This window comes from Diadema setosum, chromosome 8 (assembly GCF_964275005.1).
Source record: "Diadema setosum chromosome 8, eeDiaSeto1, whole genome shotgun sequence".
NCBI lineage: Eukaryota > Metazoa > Echinodermata > Echinoidea > Diadematoida > Diadematidae > Diadema > Diadema setosum.
The window spans coordinates 8,064,020-8,085,858 of record NC_092692.1 but is presented as its reverse complement, the minus strand read 5'-3'; the positions used below and the strand labels follow the sequence as shown (position 1 = coordinate 8,085,858).

At 37.4% G+C, this 21,839-nt stretch overlaps 1 protein-coding gene across 1 annotated transcript in view; it reads right to left on the bottom strand.

Moving 5' to 3' along the window:
- Positions 1–21,585, bottom strand: part of LOC140231783 (uncharacterized) — a 35,280-nt gene extending 13,695 nt beyond the window's left edge. Inside the window, exons 1-9 of the mRNA XM_072311938.1 lie at positions 21,550–21,585; positions 20,529–20,748; positions 19,783–19,920; positions 16,530–16,643; positions 13,880–13,990; positions 13,012–13,125; positions 12,495–12,608; positions 10,474–10,587; positions 2,966–3,079 (exon numbers count right to left, since the gene is read on the bottom strand). Coding sequence (XP_072168039.1) covers positions 2,966–3,079; positions 10,474–10,587; positions 12,495–12,608; positions 13,012–13,125; positions 13,880–13,990; positions 16,530–16,643; positions 19,783–19,920; positions 20,529–20,748; positions 21,550–21,585 — 1,075 coding nt within the window. The remainder of the gene's footprint in view (positions 1–2,965; positions 3,080–10,473; positions 10,588–12,494; positions 12,609–13,011; positions 13,126–13,879; positions 13,991–16,529; positions 16,644–19,782; positions 19,921–20,528; positions 20,749–21,549) is intronic.
- Positions 21,586–21,839: the final 254 nt, after the last annotated feature.

The following is a 21,839-nucleotide window of genomic DNA, read 5'->3' as shown; positions in this document are numbered from 1 at the left end:
CGAGAGTCACCGTGGATGAATATTGATATATTACGTAAGATGCGTGAAAGAGATCACATGAAGCAACAAGCCCTTCGCTCTAAAATCGACGAGGATTGGAAATTATATAAGAGATTGAGAAACTCTGTAACTGATATGATACGGCGAGCAAAACGAGCTTATGTGTCTGAAAGCATTGTAAGGAATAATGGTGATACAAATGCAATGTGGAAATCAATACGACGTATAATGCCAAAGAAAAACAGTGATACTCCCATTCAAAAGTTGATCATTGAGGGAAATGAAGTTAACGGTTCAAAAGAAATAGCGGCCTCTTTGAATGATCATTTTGTAAGCTTGGCTGCTAGAAGAAAACAGGAGTCTAATACGAAATTTGGTAAAAATATGCAACAATATTTATCTAGGATTAGATCTCAGTTCACTTTTACTCAAATTTCTCCAAATGATGTAATGAATGTTACAAAAAATATTTCGAGGAACAAAGCTACTGGTTTGGATCAAATTCCTGCCTGTATCATAAAAGATACTATTGATTTTATTGTCGAACCTTTGACCCACATTCTAAATCTGTCATTGAAAACTGGTAAAATTCCAAGTACAACTGTATATGGAAAAGGGCACGTGTAACACCTATCCACAAAGGTGGTGATAAAGACAACCCATCAAATTATAGACCGATATCAATTTTACCAGTAATGTCCAAAATATTAGAGAAAATTGTATTTGATCAAATATATTGTTACCTGTGTCAAAATGACATACTCAGCTCGCATCAACATGGTTTTCGCCCATGTCATTCCACTTTAACCGCATTGTGGTATTTAACAGATGAAATGTGTAAACAAATTGATAATGGAAATGTAATTGGTGTCGTTACTCTGGATTTAGAAAAGGCGTTCGATTTGATTTCCTTTGATGTTGTCATTGAGAAATTAAGATATCTTGGATTCGACTCACAAGCATTGCATTGGTTCAGTGATTATTTCACTAACAGAGAGCAGTCAACCTTGGTAAACGGAAACTTGTCAGCAAGTAGGACGGTTACAAGCGGAGTGCCACAGGGAAGCATTCTCGGGCCCCTTTTGTTTATCTTAGCTTTAAACGATCTGCATAAATCTGTCAAGAAGTGTGCGCTTTCCCTATATGCAGATGACACCATGGTCACTTGTTTATATTTTCCTTCAAAGGATCCGTCTTGTTTACAGAAAACAATCAATGATGACCTAGTATCACTTCTTGAATGGTTTAAAAGTAACGAATTGTTAAATGTAAACAAATGTCAGTTTATGTTGATTGGATCTAAACGGAATTTGCGAAATTTTCAGAATGTTCATCTTAACATTCAAAATACACCTCTGCAAAGAGTTTCAGAATGCAGATATCTCGGGGTCATTCTCGATGAAAACCTAACATGGACCCCACAAATTGAAAACGTTAGAAGCAAAACGCTTAAAGTCTTTCATGCAGTCAAGCGTATAAGAAAGTACATTGATAAGGATACCTCCCTGTTGTTATACAAAACTCTAATCCAACCCCATTTGGACTACTGTAGTGTAATCTGGAGGACTGGTCACTCGGGTCAATTACATCGATTGCAAGTTATTCAGAGCAGATGCCTAAGAATGGTGCAAGGTGTTGGCACCCGTTACAATAGGGAAACTCTTTATTCTTCTCTTCAGGTCGACCGAATCAAAGAAAGAAGAGGAAAGCAAGCCTTAATCTTTATATTCAAACTGTTGTATAACCTTGCTCCAACAACTTTGTCTTCTAGTGTTCAACTCAGATCATTTGAAAATTACACTCTACGAAACTCAAATACTCAAATTGTGATGCCAAAACCTCGATCTAATTTTGTCCGAAATAGCCCATTATATGTTGCATGTAAAACTTTCAATAACCTTCCTGTTCATTTAAGAAGAATTAGTGACATCAAAAGTTTCTCGAGAGAGATCATGAAGTTAGCGGAAATCCCTTAATGTGTCCATAGAAGTATATCGATTTTCTCTTTTGTTTTTAATGTCTGAATTTTTTCTTCTTTTTTTCTCATTGATCTTCTTTGTAACTTGTTCAGTGTTTGTTATTTATTGTACATCATTGCATATGTTTGCATTTTCGCCGTGTGTATGTATACTTTGTTATTCGATGTGAAACACGGCCTTGCTGAAAAACAGCTGTCCAGCTGAAAGCAGGCTTTTATTTCCGTGTATAAATAAAATAAACTCAACTCAACTCAACTCTAATTCAAGGGCTACTTTCCACCTTTCCTGTGCTGTGAAACAATTAGCAGTTTCTCTTAGAGTTTTATAAGCATGTTGTGGAACTTTCCTTACCTTGATCAATGTTTCTACAATCGTTTCAAATAGACTCATTTTCATAGACACGGAGATTGATTACATGCAATAATTTTAGTAGAATACATCAGTAAAAGTTTGAGGAAGATCGGACGATCTGTTCAGAAGTTATGATTTTTTGGAGATTTGCTCAGTTATTACTGGATGAGAAGACTTCTACAGCTGGTGATGTCACATGTGTACAACGACAAAAAGAAAATAAAACGAAAATTCAACATATTTTCATTTTTCTCGCGTAATAAAAGAACATTTGACTTGCTTCTTTCAGAAGGCACAGGAAATAATATTGCCCTTAACATACGTCAGTGACAAGTCGAGGAAATGTGCACTTTTTTCAAAAAGTAAAATTTTGTGAAATTCTCATTATATTTTCCTTACATCGTTCTACGCATATGACATCATACACTGTAGTAGTCTTCTCATCGAGCCTGTGCAGATTCTTCAAAAAATTCATAACTTTTGAACAGATTGTCTGATTTTTCCCCAAACTTTCACTGATTCTACTGATATTGCTCCATTCACTCAATCCACATGTCCATGAAGGCGGATTTGTCCTTTAAATGACAGGAGATCTTACCACATTAAACTAGGTGGCGTGCTGTGGTCGTACTTACACGTCTGGCAGTTGGTTCCCGTCGCGTCATCAGGACACATGCAGGTGTACATTGCGATGCCATCAACACAGGTGCCTCCATTTTGACACGGATCACTCATACACTCGTCGATATCTGTCAGGACAGAAACAAACTTGGAGTAAGATCAAGATAATTTGATAGCTGGAGATGGATAGCAATGTTATCCAAACGAACCAAGTCAATCTTAATGAAGCCGAAGATGGTATTATATAACAGAAATGTTGTTGTTTTTTTTTTCTATTCTAAAACATGTATTCAGAAGTAACGCTATCGAAAGAGGTTTGGTGGCAGAGGAATGATCAAGGAGGGGCCAGCTTGGCTGCACATCTCTTCGCTATACTTGCATATGAATATCGTCGGTCGCATTACGAACCGGCGAATGTTCGAATTTGCGCGGAAACACGATTACGAGATAATCGCGTTTAAAGAATCGGGACTGCTTTAAACGTATAAAAACGTGTCTTATAACCGCACATTGATGATGATATTAAGAGAGTGATGAAAGCGGAATTTTCTGCTTTGTCTGATACTAAATATTATTTTGTAGCTGCACCTGGGGCTCTGTGGTAGTGATGCAAAGTGCGTTTGCCGGTTCGTAAAACCCCCCATTTCAGCGTTTTACGTACATCGCGTACTGAAGAGAGGGCATTACGAACCGGCAAATGTATACATTTGCCGGTTCGTAAAGCCCATGCTCAATACGTGTGGACGTAGCGAGTGCGCATTACGAACCGGCAAATGTAACATAAAATGGCGCGTATCATCACACATTCCACACGCTTAGGTGGTACGCGCACAGTGTAATGTATACATTCGCCGCTCTAGGTAGTGGGATTGTGATTCATTCAGGTTCATTCATGTTCATTCATGTTAGTTGTATCATAATCATGGATATTAGGAAAGTGTAACAAACACCACAGTTATTTTCTCAAACTATACAACCTCCCTGTACTTTTACACATTAATTGTTGATGCGAGTAATGTTATCAAACTGTGCAATGGGTTTTTCATTGGATGAGTACCGTTCTATTAAAGCGTGCCTGGTAGTCACTCACTATCTATAAATATTACAAGTGTTAAGTCATTATCAGTATTGAGAGAATATAATTACACCCATACAAACACAAACATACACAAACACACATACACGCACATCTACCAGTAAACACACTCGAACCCACACACACAACCTGCTTTCTGACACATTAATTGTTGATGCCAGTAATGTTATCAAACTGTGCAATGGGTTTTTATTGACTACTGGATGAGTACTAAAAGTGCGCCTGGTAGTCACTGTCTATAAAAAAGTGTAAATTCATTATTGAGAGAATATAATTACACCCATGCAAACACAAACATACACAAACACACACTATACATGCACATACCAGTACACACACTCGAACAAACACACACACACACACATACCCTCTTACAAAGCAGTCATAATCACCTTGTTCTCCCAATTCTAGGTATCTGTGTCTCTCTCACTCCTCTTTTTTTTTCTTTTGTTCTTTTTTGTTTTGTTTTCTATTCACCAGTCCCCAAGTTTGTGAAGAATTCTGCATTTTATTAATTCAAAATGCACCATTCCACATGTGTGTTCATAATTACATACAGTAACTACAAAACAAAGCATTCTCCTCAAACTTCCAGATATAACCTGTAAATTCAGAGAGTGATTTTTTTTTTTTTTTGCATTTTCGACAGCTCACAATAATTACATTGCACACTATTATTATAATACATTAAATTACAATTGATACAAAATAAATGCGACATTCTCCATGATACTTCACTATGTAATCTCACTTGGAATGAGAAGTTAGGCATTTGTTGCATTTCAGAATTGTGTTCTGACCACTATAAAAGTGGTGCAATAACATGTACAAAATACAAAATTCTCCCAACACTTCACAAGGTAATCTGACCTGTAAATTGGTGAGAAGTTCTGCATTTCCTTGACTTTAATGTATTACAGTAGTACGCGTGTTAGTCACAAATAGTGCAATAACATGATCAAGTGTACCATTCTCCTCACACTTCACAAGGTAATTTTGCCCAGGGTTGAATTAATGAAAGTGATACCCAATGTGTTTATAAACACGAGTCTACAAACTTTAACAGTCTGCCAACTACTGGACTGCTGGGAGGAGAGTAGTGTACGTCATTTGTCTCTTTTTGCTGTCCTTAGGATGGGGGACAACATGACAACATGTTAATAACATGTCTGGCTAGCCATTCTCTTTCTAGGACCAGAATTTTCAAGGCATGATAATATTGTCTGATAGACATTCTGCCATTTTCACTGAGGCAATCATAGCCAAAAGATTGATATGGTTACGTGTTAAATCACATCTTTGATGGTTAAAATGTGTTCTACCATCTACAAATATTTCTGACTTTTTGTAGGCTTCCCCACTGTTCAGCTTTTTTTTGACAATTCTGTTTTAGATTCCATTAATTTTTTCATGACAACTGAAGATCTATCAGGAATAGAACTGATGTCAGTACCTACATATTCTTCCACATGAAAATCTTCTGGCTTTGCACTGACATCTATCTTCCACTCCCTCAAAAGCCTCAATGGCAGTAGTTTCCAAATTTGCAATGAAGAGACAATAAATGGAATACATACTGGAACACAACACTTTATTTCTATTGTTTCTTTTATATTTGAATAAGGTCCTCCCGAAGTGATAAAAATTGGTCGATTTGTGTGAAACTGTGTTGAAATTATTGAAAGCATGTATCAAATATGTAACACTGAAGATAAAATAATTACCAGAAAGTATTACAAACTCGATCATGCATCAAGTCTATATTTGTACAAGGCACTATGAGCAAGAAATTTACCAATAATTCCCTTTCCTTTCCTTACAAGAAACATGTACAATAGTTTGCCTAAATGGTCTTTATTTCAGGAAAGTTGGTCAACAGTTAGTGCACTACATATAATAATGTAAATACAACCAGATGTATACCAACAAGACTAGATAAAGGGCAGTATAGAATACATACAGCATAATATGAATATGCTGTACTTCCATTACACTTCACAAACAGTTTTCTATTGCTTTCCTGTGTCCGGTTACCATCAAAATCGGTTCTTCAATGTCTGACAGGGACATTGCTTTCTCGAGATTTAACAGTTTTCCATCATCCAGCAAGGTTCAGTATTCTTTGTTATCTGAAATAAGAGTGGAGGACTTAGTCTGCTTTCAAATTGAAATCAGGTACACCTAATGCAAGGAAAACAAATACATAATTTGATGAAACTGCCAAGTCTGGTTGAATAATTGTTACTTCATTTACTGTTTTTTTTTTAACTATTCTTTGCAGGTTGCCTGCCACAAACTTTTTGTTACAAGAGTGAAGGATAAAAGAAAAAAAAAGATAAAGTATTTATCACATGTTTAAATTATTTTACATTTGTTATTGGAAAATTAAGTTTTGGCTCATAATTGCTTTTTTAGGAATTTGCACCACACAGACAGATAATGCAAGAAATACAAACAACAGTTATACAATGCCCTGAACTTCTCAACTCCAGTTGAATTACCTTCAGCTTCAAAGGTAACATTGCTGCGTTGTTTCTTAGAATGCGGACACCACAGTTGTTTGTAGAAGCTCTGCTTCTGTTGCTGCTGCTGCTTCTAGCAGTGTTGCTAATGTTCCTGGAAGTGCAGATGCTAAAGTTGCAAGTAGAGGCTCTGCTACTACAGTGGTAAGTAGAGGCTCAGTTGCTACAGTTGTAAGTAGAGGCTCTACCACTGTTGTCGTACTTAGAGGCTCAGCTGCTAGGGCTGTATGTACAGGCTCCGCTGCTGCTGCTGCTGCTGCTTCAAGCGGTGCTGCTGATGTTTCTGGGGATTCAGCTGTCACAAATCGACGTTGAGGCTCTGCTACTGCTGTCGCAAGTAACGATACTGCTGGGGAAGTTGTAAACAATGCATCAATGAAAAAAATTACGTGACCATCCTGTGGGTAGAATCAACAAGATTTATACTAGATATACTTGCAAACATCTATCATGGACACTAGAATCTACAGTGTATTACATGCACATAAAGCAAATTATCAGTAATTGATTTTGTTTTGGGACCGAGAAGAGACGTTGACATAATAAATAATAAGTAATAATCAATATCAGACTTTTAAAGAAAGGAAGTGGAAAGCTAATAGTCTTCAGCATCCTACAGTCATTACAAACTGCAATTACGACATTTGTTTTATTCATTACACAGAATTGAACATTTATATTGAAATGGTAATGCAATGAAAGTACATTGTACCTACATGATACTATGCATAAAAATCTCTACATCATTTTAAAATGAAAAAAGACATAATATATCTTGATAAACTTATTGATGTAGAACAAATCAGTAACTATGTATTCAAATTACCTCAGGCAGAAAGAGGAATGCCCTCGTCATCTGACATCCTACGTCCATCCATGGGCATGTTGAAGACTTGAAGCACCCTCCCTTTCCACCAGCCATTTTCACTTCTCATATGTACGCAGGAACCTTGTTTCTGTTTGGTCCGTTGGGCATGATAGAGGTCACTTGAGCTGACAGGATTCATAGAACCATCCCTCTTCCACTTGACAAGAACATCTATGCCTACGGTGGTTCAAACACACACAAAATTGTATGGACAATTTCAGTGAGAAATTTGACAGTTGTGTCATACACTATGTGATAAAACATTACAAGTACCTGCAGGTTTGAAAAATGTGAAGAAGAGTATTTCTTACAGCTAAAGCACAATTTCAGAAGAAAAAACAAAGTAACATAAGGAAATTCTTTACAGGCAATCACCTACGACATTTTGTGAGACAAAATGAAAATAGCTACAGCCAGCATACCTATTTGAAATGCAAAAAAAAAATTGTCATCAAAGTCTGCTGATCTCTGAAGGGCATAGTAATTCAGGTGCTATTGGTCGAGCTTTTACGCCTTGGGGTTGGCAAAGGTAAAAAATGATAACTGCTACACGTTCTTTGATTAGAAATGTGATGTCGTTCACATAAAAACCTAACAATCTTATACACAGAAGTGTTAGTGCTTGCTTTTTTCTCTTTTAATACATTGAGTAGCAGTCAACATTGATATACATGTATGAAATAATTACAGTAAGGCCATTAGAAACTTCCCCCAAGTATGCTCAAGCAGGTGCCTAGGGAAGAGCTTGTAATATCAACATGAGCCTGTCCTCACCAGGTTAATATCTGCATAAGATACTTGACAGTAGAGTTAGATAAGATCGACATTACAGAAAAGGTATGACTACATTACCTAGTACATTCCAGATATCAAAACAGTGATTTCTGTCAAATGACATGGTATTGTTCAATCATCTATTCCACTGAAAGTAATAAATGACCTATTCCATTCACCGTAAACTGAGAAATGTTTGTGAATACCTGGTTCCCGGTACACTTTATGGTCCACAAGTACCGGTACCATAATCACTTGTTACGAATCAAACTTACCATTATAGGCAGAAGGAAAAACATCCTCATCACCACTACTCTCTGCGGTTGTACGTAGAGGCTCTGCTGCTACAGTCTGAAAGGCTCAGCTGCTACAGTTGAAAGTTAGGATCATGCTGCTACAAATGTAGAGTTTTACAGTAGCATACGTAGACGCTCTGTTGCAATAGTACTGTCGGTAGGCCTACTGTAGTACGTAGAGGCTTCGCGACTACAATTGTATGGAGAAGTTCAGCTGCTACAGTTGCACTTTACAGGCTCTGCTAATGCTGCTCCTGTGCCGAGAGGTGCTGCTGATGTTCCTGGGATGCTAGCTGCTACAGTTGTAATGATAGCGGTGCTGCCTTTGTTTGTGGGGACTCGGCTCCTGCTTGTAGTGGCCTGCTGCTCCTAGAATTATCCCCAAGATATAAATAAGGAAAATCATGTCAGCGTTATCAGGGCACAAATAGGATACCGCAGTAACTTATATAGAATAAAAATCCCTGGATATAGGCTTATACTTGTACCGGTACATGAGTGTTAAAAAAAACTGTGAGTACCGGTACCGGTAATCAACTTCGTTTAATTTTTCTGAAAGTTCATAGATATCTGTCCCGGTAATCAAAATAAGTAACATACCGGTGAATACAACCTCGATCTAGCCTATAAATTTACTGTTTATGCAGGATTTTAGTTAGACAGTAAAGGCCAGAGCAGCTATTCTTGCATGCTTAAGGAAGCTATATGTAACTATAACTGACTTAACACTGACGCTAAACAGTCTCATCATGCAATTTCATTCTTACTTAGGGCCTAAATACTTTTTTTTTTTTTTTTAATGCAACAACATGAATCTTTGAAAACAATGATAATCATTTAATAATTACTTTGGGCCTATTTTCAGTTCTACCTGGGTATTTGCAATTGCTACACGATATTTTTTTTCAGTTTATAGATTCTACTATGCTTTAGTTTAAAAAAACAATGCATCCGGGTTGTATGGGAGGATTGCTTTATCTCTGACCAAGAATAATCAAGGACCACCTTCGACAAAAATGGTGGCTAGGTGTACGACTGTGTAGGATCTACAACTACAAGGAAATGAAATACACAGGAAAGCTACTTTTACATGATAATGTCGAGCAATTCTACTTCTCTGATGTAATATTTTATGATTACACATTAACCTGCCCCGATTATCATTACTTTGGTTTTTAAACAGAAGATTAAATAATAAATGAGCAACAAAATGCACCTAGTAGTTACATACCAGCACAATTCCGAGTGCATGGGACTGATGGTGATGACGAGCCCTCGCTCGCGGCCTCGCAAGCTCCTCGATTCGCCCCACATACCTCACGTGTGTTCCGTCTGAACAGGGATTTTACGAACCGGCGTATACGAACATTTGCCGGTTCGTAATGTCACAAATTGCAGCATTTGGACATTTTGAAAATTCGTCACTACCAAAAATACATGTTTTCGTGAATTTTGCGATTTGATATTTTGGGGATAGATAGAGTTTGGTATGGACATTCAAAAAATGGAAAAAAGTGAATTTTGAAAAATTGACCCAAATTCGAACATTCGCCGGTTCGTAATGCGACCGACGATATAACATAAGATATTCATTACTTGCGTATCAATATTTATTGCTACCATCTATTTTATTCATGAAACGTAGGTTTCACAAAGAAGAAGAAAAATCCATATTTTACGAACTGCTTAGAATATAAATCTAGAAAACTGATAGTCAAAGCAATATGAAGGGTTGAGCGAGAAATGTAGGAACAAAAAGATGGATAAAAATGTTAGCATTGCCAGGAAATTTGATGATCAGAATTATGCTGTGCATTAGTTTCAGGAAAGCGTTCGTTCGTTGAGTCTTTCAATGCCAGGAAATCTTAATGATGCAAAAAATTAAAAGAGGATCTATATCATTAACTATCATAATTCAACTGCGCATGTATTGTGGAGTTGGAATAACTGAAAAAAACAAACTTACTCATGTCGCAAACTGTTCCAGTAAATCCAGCTGCACAGATACATTCGAAGCTGTTAATTTGGTTCATGCACTCTCCTCCGTTTTGGCAAGGGATACTTGCACATTCGTCAATATCTGAGCAGTCAAAAAACAAACAAACAAACAAACAAACAAACAAACGTGAGAACAGAGTAGCATAATTATTGATCAGACATGTTCAATGGGAATATGAGGACCATGGACAATCCTCATCAATGAATTCCAGATTTATACAATCATGGCCGGAGGTTGTTAATGCTTGCTGTAATTATATCCCAATTTTGAATGTTACCCTATCACAATCGCACTAATTGCTGCATTTCTCTAGTTTTGGTTTCCAGATAGATATAGGATGAATAGAAGAAAACCGCTTTTCTGAAATCACCCAATGATTTTATTTTCGTATATAGTAATCCAAGGCAATATACATAAAGCTTACATAAGTGTGCATAATATTCTAAGGAACTTAGAATAGCTTCGGCAAAACATGGATACAATGATAATAATAATATCTATTTTGTTTCTCGATATATAAACAAGTAAGCAAATACAATTTTAATTTTTCAACTCTATTATGAGAAAGAGAAATTCACAAGAGAAGCATAGCTTGTAAATTTTGTGAATTACTCTCGGAGATGAGGGCATCTCAACATCCGTAAATGACTCCATGTATACAAATCTTGATATCATGTCGTCAGGCGAAACAGACAGAAAAAGAGACTATGACAAAGACAAGAACGAAAGCAAGGACGATTGTATAACTGTTCCAACATTTTATGTTATAATTTACAGTCACATCCTGCACAATAGCTTTATGATGTACATGAAAATGTAAGGTGCAAGTCTAATGTCTCCTACAAATTTGCTGCGATATAATGATTGAATTAAGTCTTAAGAATCGAAGTAACATTCTGAACTGAAATAAAAAAGCACGAATACTTTTTCTCTCTCCTTTTTGGTAATATATCACCACTTAACCTTCTTACCTCAATTCATACTTGGAAATACAATTCGCGTATGGGAAGATTTTGGCAACAATATGACATTGCCGTGATTTTGTGTCAATGACTATCTACATACATACAGTGTATGTATGTATACACGCACATTCACCACCATCACACATCAGAGTTTATTTCCCCCTGCTATCTTCGCAGTAGAATTTGTATTGTTACGACTCTAGTACATCCCTAACTTTTTCTCGAGCCGGCCATCTTTTCAAGCAATGCTTACAATGGAGGCCCTCTGTATAATCGCTTCTTAACTACAATTGTTATTGTAATCCCTGCTGCATAGACATGCATACTGTATAAATACCATTAATTTCCTTTTATATCGTTGTTTATGCAAGTCAAACGACTCTTCTTAAATATACTTTGTTTGTTTCCCACATATTCATGATTATGTAACTTGTTTATATTGATTTGCAGAAAATAAAGTATCTATCAAACAAGTGTATGTCTTCATTCTTATTAAACTAGTTCAGTTGGGCATTCCTAGCTGCAGTCATTGCATCGCTGGGAATAGGGATATATGTTTCGGGGGATACAATCTTTTGTGTTAGAACGTCTGGAATATCCACAAACATTTTATCAGCTCCTTTAAAACTAACTTTAACAAAGACCTTGCGCAGGTATGAACTAAACCCATCTATTAAAGTTTTCCCTGAATCGTGTCAAAGTGTGCATACTGATAGCCGGACAACCATAAAAATTCTAGGGTCTAGGGCAATTACCACCTGGGCAACTACCCCGGACCCTTCCCCTGGCCCCACATTCTAATCCTAATTCTTAACCTAATCCTAACCCTAACCCAAACTCCTAACCCTAAACCTAACCCTAACCCCAATCTTTGTTCTGACCTTACCACCAACCAGTATTTAGCCAGGGGTAATTGCCCTCTGAGGGTAATTGCCGGGATACGAAATTCTAGCCTCATCTAACCTCTGAGGACAGAAGCATATCTACAAAGCTGGTCAGCCGCAATAAGGATTTTAAACATACCGGTCGAGCAATAAGTGCCAGTGTATCCGGGTGCACAGGTGCATGTAAAACCATTAACTTCGTCATTGCACGTAGCGCCGTTCATGCAAGGGGAACTGTCGCACTCGTTGATTTCTGTAACGCGGAGGAAAAGAAAGTCCATACAGTGCGTGAGTGAACACAAATATCGTAGGGAAAAATATCTTATAATTATTGAATTTACAGACGTGTACACACATATACACACAGACACATATGCACACAAACATAAACATACGCACACATACACACATAGGTCAAACATACACTCACATATACATACATACATACATACATACACACAAACATAAATACATTGAGACTAATGCCTGCCCAGCAGCAACCGGTTTCGGATACCGTGCAGACGAAAAACATTGGACAAATCCTCTAAACTGTGATGGCAACATTCACATGAATTATGTGAATCACGAAGCAAAAATACTATTAGGCCCTATGTCAATGCAAAACCAACATCCGCAGTTAACTGCAACCAGCGTACCTGTACCACAGTTTACTCCAGTGTAGCCGGGCGGGCATGAACAGTTGTATGAATTTACACCATCTATGCAAGTGCCTCCATTCATGCACGGATCCGAGCTGCACTCGTCGATATCTGTTGAACACAATTCACTCGAGAGTTACATAAAACTTGAAAATATTCTTACATAAGGATGTGATTTTGTTTTGTTCAATTTGTTTCCCTCTACAAATAAACTTTGTAAGATCGAAACTGTTAATCTATAATTTTAGCAAACGTCATGGCAAGCAGGGGTGTAGCCTAGTGGTAGTGTCGCCGCCTGGAAAGCAGTAGATGACTGGTTCGAGTCCCGTGGCTCTTTCTTTTTGCGTCATGTTTGTTGAATTACAGATCAGCAGTTGCGATCTTCCATTCGTAGAGGGAGACAACTTGAAGAAAATCCACACCTCGACCTTCACCCCTCTGCTAAATGATATCTTGCCTTAAATATCCTTAAATAGTCCGAAATTTTCAAGTTCGGAACGATATTCAGGTGCAGAGTTAAAACAGTGATTGGAAAGCGAGCAAACAGAAGAAAATATCGGTATGGTTTGGCATTACTACACTGCTATTCCCACTGACGCCTAATTCGACGTACAATATAGTGATGTCATAACTAGAAAACTAGATAACTAGAAAGACTTGAATATCTATTGGGTTATAGATACAGACTTACAAAGTTGTGTGTAGTGATACATCCGTCTTCGGTAGGAGACGTATCCTTTCCTCTGTCGTATTTGCGTATTCTTGTCCCTTCCTAATCTATCTACAACGATTCCACGATTTATCTTGTACGTGCAGGTGATTACATGCAAATGCATAATTATGGATAGACGGATAAAATACTTACTCGTCTGGCAGTTGACTCCAGTGAATCCAGCTTCACAAACGCAGATGTACATGCCTGTTCCATCAACGCATATACCATACACGCAAGGACTGCTCGCGCATTGATTGATATCTTCAAAAATATATAAAAGAAGATTACAAGAAAAATAGTGAAGAAATCACGTCAAGAATATCAACGTATATGACATGAACAAGTAAGAATCCCTCTTTACAGTTGTAGCATATGTCATTACTAATTCCGACGCTTTTACCGCCAAAATGTGCATAAAGATCTCTTGATATTCTTACCCTCCCATTAACTCAATCACCACATCACGACAACCTGAACCATCCAAAATAGCAAACATCCTTGGTAAGCCTGACCTCTAGGGAGGTAGGCCTACATGGTGTAGGCTTTCACGCTCTTTACTTAATGTGCATAGCTGATTTAAAAAAAAAAACGGACATGGAAGGACACCGCACAATCTCTCAGTTTATGATTCGTTTTGAGTGTCCTGACGCAACGAAAAAAAAAAGAAAAATGGTGTTCGAATTGTATTTCATTAAACTATCTTGCTAATGTAAGCTATTACACTCGGCTGCATGCCATCGAATATTTTGCTTATTTTAACAGAATATGGTATCGATGTTAGAAAAAAAAAAATCTGAATTTTTAAAGTAAGTACCTGTTAACATCACCGGGCGTTAGTCGATATTATGAAACAATCAGTCCGCAGTACGTATGCTAATGAGCCGATCCGGCAAGATTTATTCAGCACTCTCGTTGACGATCTTTGCGTTCGAAATGTGTCTCGTACGTGCGAGATTTTGCGAGAGTTTGACAGGGCTAAGTTTTTTCACAGTGTAGCGATTTGTACATACATTCATCATGGCTACAAGTCACGGTAAATTGTTCTCCAGACTTTGATCTTTATTTTGATACCACATTTGCGTATAATATCGGTTCTTATCATGACGATATAATCAGTTGACTTTGTGTAAATTTTACCTGCTTTTCACGGAAGATTTTGTCGTCTAAAGTTCGTTTTTGGTTCCTGACCGGATTAAGAAACTGTTGTTTCTGGTTTTGGCTTTCTCGTAGAGAGGAAACTTAGATGCTCATCATATATTTGAGTCAAGGAGACGCAAGCATGATTTACACTAGTTTTTCCGTTTTGAAATGTCTGTAAAATTCACTCTTAAGCCGGAAGTATGCTCCACACAAAGTGCACAGTGGTGCGAAAGAGCTCTCTCATTGGACAGTGCTTGCATTCAGCGCTTGAACTTGGCTTGAACTACACGCGTGCCTGTATGCAAGCATGTGCTATGCACGCACGTGGCATGAAACCGTAGCAGCTAGTGACGTAATGCAAGCGCTGAATGCAAGCGCTGTCCAATGAGAGAGCTTACTCTTGAGACTCTTACACGGTTTCAAGCTGACCAGTACTGACATCGATGTATATTTTACTGGTTCCTGACCGGATTAAGCAACAGATTGTCATGATATTTACATAGACACAAAGATTAAGAGATGGACTACCCAATAATGCATTTTTAATGAGACGCAAGGTGAATTTGGTATTCTTTTGACGTCTTGAACGTGTATTACACGAATGACTTTTTCATCATTTTTCAAGCTCAAATTACGCTATGATATTTTTCGTTTACAATAATTTGAGTAACATGTGACGATAGCTTACATATTTTCCTTGAATTTGATACCAAATTTGTGAATATAATGTGTATTTTGGTTGCCGAAAGCCCAAGGACAAAATCCCCTTCGGCAGCTCGTTACGTATGCAAGCCTCCAGCGGGCTTGCATACGAGTTGAATAAATACGAGCGAATTATCGGGTGCTGCGGTCTGACTGGAAACTTGTGAATATTTCATGTAGAGGTAATGAGATAATAATTGAATGGTGGAAACCACACAAAGACAATAAGGAAACTCAAAGTAAATAGCAAGACCACAACGTTAACCACCTTTTAATTGAAACCTGTGAGGGTTTATCATGGGGGGGGGGGGGGGAGACTACTTCAAAACGAAGAATGATGAGCTGGACTAGTTTCAACAAGACGTCAGCTGATACTTGATTGATTGATTGATTGATTGATTGATTGATTGATTGATTGATTGATTGATTGATTTTATTCCACATCTCAAAACATCAAACATGATACGATCGATTGAACATAAGATTGAACATAGCGTCGTAATTACAAAGAATACAAGAGAAGATAATTTAACAAACATGAAATGTGGGGACCTACTAAAAAGCAAAGTTTGTAATGTGTAGGTCCCTGTATATATGAACGTGCTGGTCTTCTTAGACAACCTAGTAAAGAAAACTATGAAAGGAAGGGAAGGGACGTAAAAGAAAAGAGAGCAAAAAGAGCAAAAGAAAGGAATAAAATATACGAAAGCATAGCGAAATACAAAGTAGCCACCTGTAACGCGCTTACAAGACTCCTTGTCACCCGAGCAACACAGTTACGTAACTGTAAGAATGCGCAAAAATGCACATGATACATAACGATTCATTTTTGATGATTATGATTAATGATTCATACTTGATAAAGTGATGAACATATTCTCTTGTATTCACATGTCTCCAGTATTGTACACCTTTCACTATTAGTGATCCTGTATAAATTGAGCACTCGTAAACTTACCGTTTTCACATCTATTTCCTGTGAAGTCCAACGCGCACATGCAGGTAAACCCGTTGATGCCATCAATGCACGTTGCTCCATTCAAACACGGATCCGACATACACTCGTCAATATCTGTATAAAGTGATACGGGATTCCAATGAGCGGGGTATTGAAAGAGCTTAATGTCGAAATATCGTCTCAACTGTTCAAGAATCTTTTGTCTCTGGGGAAAAAAAGATCTGCAGAAATTCTCTTTTGCTTGTGTTTTATTTGTGTTTTTCAGTGCATTGCTCAATAAACGTTTATTGTTGATCTTTGTTACCCGTCAAGATTAAGCAGATTTTAATGCCAACTCTTTATCAACTTTTAAGAACACTGATAGTTTGACTTGTAACAAATTACAGAACAAAATCTAATAATGCTGAATCCAAATGCACGAGTGGTATTGCATGGCGAAGCTGATATCATACGCGAAGACAGCCAAAGTGTTTGGGTATTTCCAGTAATATAAAGTGCAACGCACTTTTATTTCGGTGCCACGCGCGGGGCGCGGAGCAAATTTGTCGTTTTGTCATCTACGCGCATACGTCATACATAAAATCTTTCTTCCTTCCCCCGGTCTAAAACATTTTCTGTATTTGTTAATCTTTTATTTTCTTTCTTTTTCATATAAACAATAATGTAAAATTGTTGATTGCAAAATTATACAAATTTGATTATGACAGCATAAATTACACATTGTCAATATTACTAATGAAAAAAAAAATCAGAATTTTGTGTATAAAAAGGGCTAAAGAAAAGACAAGCACATCAAAGAGAAGGAAACAAGGCACCCTCCCCCCCCCACCCAACCCAATGTCCGGTGAACCCGCTCACATTCCCATTCACTAGAATACTTAAATCACAAAGCTACACACACACACACACACACACACACACACACACAAACACGTGCAATATACAATTAACAGTGGCTGTTAATCTAGTCGGCGATCTCGTGGCAAATGGTTGACATCACAATATTTGATTCGTTGGCATCTGAGTGCCGACCAAAAATCTTTTTAACAGAGGCTAGAAATAACTCAGCAGTCCTTCAAAGTTTTCTTGACAAATTTTGATTTGGAAGGCCCGTGCAAAATTCATATTGACTAGTATTGCATCCAGCAGAAACATTTGTAACTCTAACGGGATCATCATTGTCAGACAAATTCCTTTTAGTGTCAGTGATAAATTCAGTCTAAGCTTTCCCTCTTCTTAGAAGAAGTTATAAGCATAATGATATTCCAAATGACTGAGTGGGTAATGATTAAGGACATTCAGAACGTAAATGTTATGGGAAGATCAAACGTCTCGGAATGTGCCATGCATTGTTCGTTTTTATGCAGAACATGCTTCAGTAATTAGCTATTTTGGTGACCAGAATCCTCATCTACAGGCAGTTTCCTTTAGTTATAGGTGAAATAAAATGGAAGTGGACCAAAGTTATAGTACAATTCATTGTTGAAAGACTTGGGCTGACGTGTAGACTGCCGTCAAATAAAAGCAGTAATGCGAATAAAAAACAAAAATGGCCATAATGGTAGAGATAACTCAGTATGGATTGATACTTACTTGTTTGGCACCTATCTCCCTCAAAACCAGGCAAGCAAGAGCAGTTAAAACCGTTGACTAGATCGGTGCATGAACCACCATTTTCGCATGGAAATGGTATGCATTCGTTGATTTCTGCATCAAAAAGGGAGAAAAAGACTTTCGTCATTATCAAATCTACAATTTTCGTCAGAGAGTGGTTAATACGGGCTCCCCTAAGGACATGATCACCCGTTGATAACATGGGAAAGAGAGCAGCCTAGGCCGGTTAACATTGTAAGAAGTTTGCGCTGGATGGGGTACGTAAATGGTACCCTGTATGTACCCATTCTACTGAACTTTTTACAATATAATGTTTGACGCGAACTATGACTTGGTTTCTCCCCTTTCGGAACGTTCTCATCGTCATAGGCATTGATATCTAGATGGCAACAGCCCATTTCTGTTTTATGTGAAAACTTAATTTTGCAAATGAAATCCTTTTGAATAATATTGGCCCACAAAGGTTTTCATCAATAGCCAGTGTAAAGTGCTATTGGCATCTGCCTCATGTCGTGAATAGGATTGAACTTACAGCGACATATATATTTAGTGAACATATTGTTCTTTTTTTGTTATAGATTCGTAACATTTTCATTTGAATTTTGAAGGATATAAGACTAACATGCCATGCGGTATTACTGGTCAAAATTAAAATTACGGATTACTCGGTGACAAAAAATCTCCTATTCCTGACACTTCAAAATCCAAAAGAAAGACACAAACAATGCCTAAAACCTTCGATTGTCGCTTGCACAGCACTAGGAGAGAGATGCACAGCACTAGGAGAGAGATAGAGGAGGAAACAGAGTGGAAGCTGGCTTTTATGATTTTTTTCAGTCTTCTTATAAAGCAGCGTAGTTCCATTCAAGACACAAGGTTTGCTTTCCAATGGAGCTCTGCTGTTACAAATCACACTCCAATATCACATAATATATGTAATGTACATTACACACATAAATAATCATACGTTCATACATTACATAAAAATTTTAGGAATTTGTGTAGGCAGATCAAGGAGGAGAAAAGGGGGCGGATGGAGGAAGGGGACGCGAAGAATACAAGACAAACATAAAGTGAAAAGTAAAGGACACCAACAAGTTACGGAGCACATTAAGCTTCACGAGATAAGTAGTCAGCTTAGATGTATAGATATCTAGTAATGAAAGTCATCCCCACGTTTTCGTAATCATAAACAGACAAAAATAACTAGAATCTTACGGCGCCAGTGGATCTGGGTGATATATTTGTCTTCTAAACGTCGTTAGGTTAACGCACCTAACGAAGAAAGTTGACTAAATGACGTCAATATGATAACAAATGAGTAAAAATGTAGCATGTGATAACACATATCTACCAAAGACATGCGATTTCTTATCTAATGGAAAATTGCAATTTATTTGATTTTGTTTTGATTTAATTTGATATGATTTGATTCATTCTGTGTATGGCATTGCTTTACAATTATTATTACATCAATCAATTCAGAGCAATTTCATTAACCTTGTTATAGAAAAATATGTCATTATACAGTGTGGTTATTTTATCAACAGATCGTTAACAGACCGTGGCAAAATCCTTTGCAAACAGTTACTGGAAGAAAAAAACAATACATTTATAACAACATAACTAATATAGTTACATATCGTGATGGGATACTTGCCAGTTTCGCAGTTTGTGCCAGAATATCCCGCTGGACACATGCAGCTGTAATCGAAAAAGCCATCCAGACATGTGCCTCCACTCTGACAGGGGTTCGTCTCAAAGCACGAGTCGATATCTACAGAATATAAGAACAAAAAATTATCAATACGATAGAAGACTGCGGTTATTTTGTGTCGAAAGGTTGTATGAAAGATAATGAAATAGCTGTTTATATGCACCATATACTATAAATAATGTGCATAAGTATGTTTTTTTTTTCTTCAAACCAAATCAACTTCTGATCAATTGACAGCTTTGAGAATGGGGCAAACTCTGGATGCTCGGCGTTCAAAAGAGAAGAGACTACACAGTCCATGCATGCTGCATCACAGTGGTGAACACAATGCAATGGGTGTTATCCATTTAGTCCCATATGTGTCCTTTCAAGCAAACACCTTTGTATCATCGACTCAACAATCCTTTGTATGTATAAAGGTGCAGAGAAGATGATGATGAATTGTAACTGAACAGTAATTTCCGTCCCGTGGCGAGCTAGATTATAGCCCATTTCTTCCCTTCTTCTCTCTCTCTCTCTCTCTCTCTCTCTTTTGTGAAAGATACATCTAAAATTTGAAAAAGACGGATACCTGAATCCCGTAATTGTGTTGCATCAATATTTGAAGATATCAAAAGATAGGGATTGGATATTATCGAAAAACAAAACAATGATTGTGATAGACTCACCAGCGATATATGTGATATTCCATCCCCTGTGTTCCATGTTCCTGTCAGAATACCAATTGAACCAGAGTTGATTACCACTGATGACAATCTGAGTAGAGAGCAGCCTAGGCAAGTCGGAAATATTTTTAATATTTTCCCCAATCACGTTTCCTGATGACACAGCTATGGTGGAGCCTTCACCATATTCAAGCGCGTCCTTGCCAATTTCGATGTCGAAATCCTGAATGGTCAGATTAATATAGGAGGCGGTAGGTACTCTGATAAGGTAATTGCAATCAGAGTTACTGACGTAATCATCTGGGTAGTTTGGAGAGGTGAGCTCGCCAGATGAGGTAAAACTGTTGTATCCACAGCCAACTTCCAGGTTAACAGTATTGTTTGAAAGAGAACAAAATGACAGAAATAAGTTAACTATGAATTTATATATTTCAATTTCAATTTCAATTTATTTTCATACTTCTCAATGAAGGAATGTACAGCAAATATAATAAAAACATAGTGAATCATAATATCCGGCTTGGATGTACAGTAAATTAATGTAAGAATATAAAACATATAGTGGTCAATCATCGTACGTTTGGTTCTATGTATAACGCTAAAGAAATATGACGGAACCTACTTAAAAGCGAGCTTGTTAAGCGTAGGTCCCAAATTCTGAACAGAGTGTAAAGATGAGGAGCACGGATGCAACGTAGGACCAAAATAAAGAGAAACAAAAATGAAAGGCAAAAATACCTGGTGCACTAACAGAATCTTCTCAATACATTAATAGTGATATACAGACAACCACATTCTGCAGATGTAAGAACAGTTGATTTAACAGTGTTGACAATAGTGTAGTAGTATGATTTGAATAACGGTGAAAAGAGAACAACTCGACATGCGAGTCCTCGGAGGAGATACGGGAAACCTAAAGAGTGAACATACAAGTACTAACATTCAAAGAAAATTTGGAATTAATTAGAATTACCAGCCAGTATAGCACTAAGGGAAATACAACAAGCCAGCTGTTCACGCATACCTGTCCAAACGATGAAGACTGCATCTTAGCAACCATCCTTACATAATGTAAATGAAAGAATGAGTACATTCATGCAAGAAAACAAGCCTATGTGAAGCACACATAATAATGATAATGATTATCACAAAACACTGGGGTGCATTTCCTCCTAGACCGACCATGATTTCCACGTTCTCCAGTGCAATGTCATTTATTAACCATATAGTTACATAATTAATTAAAGTTATGCTCAGTCGAAGGGAAGGTGCATTTCAATGTCCTTTGTTAATCATGTACGTATACTTTAGCAA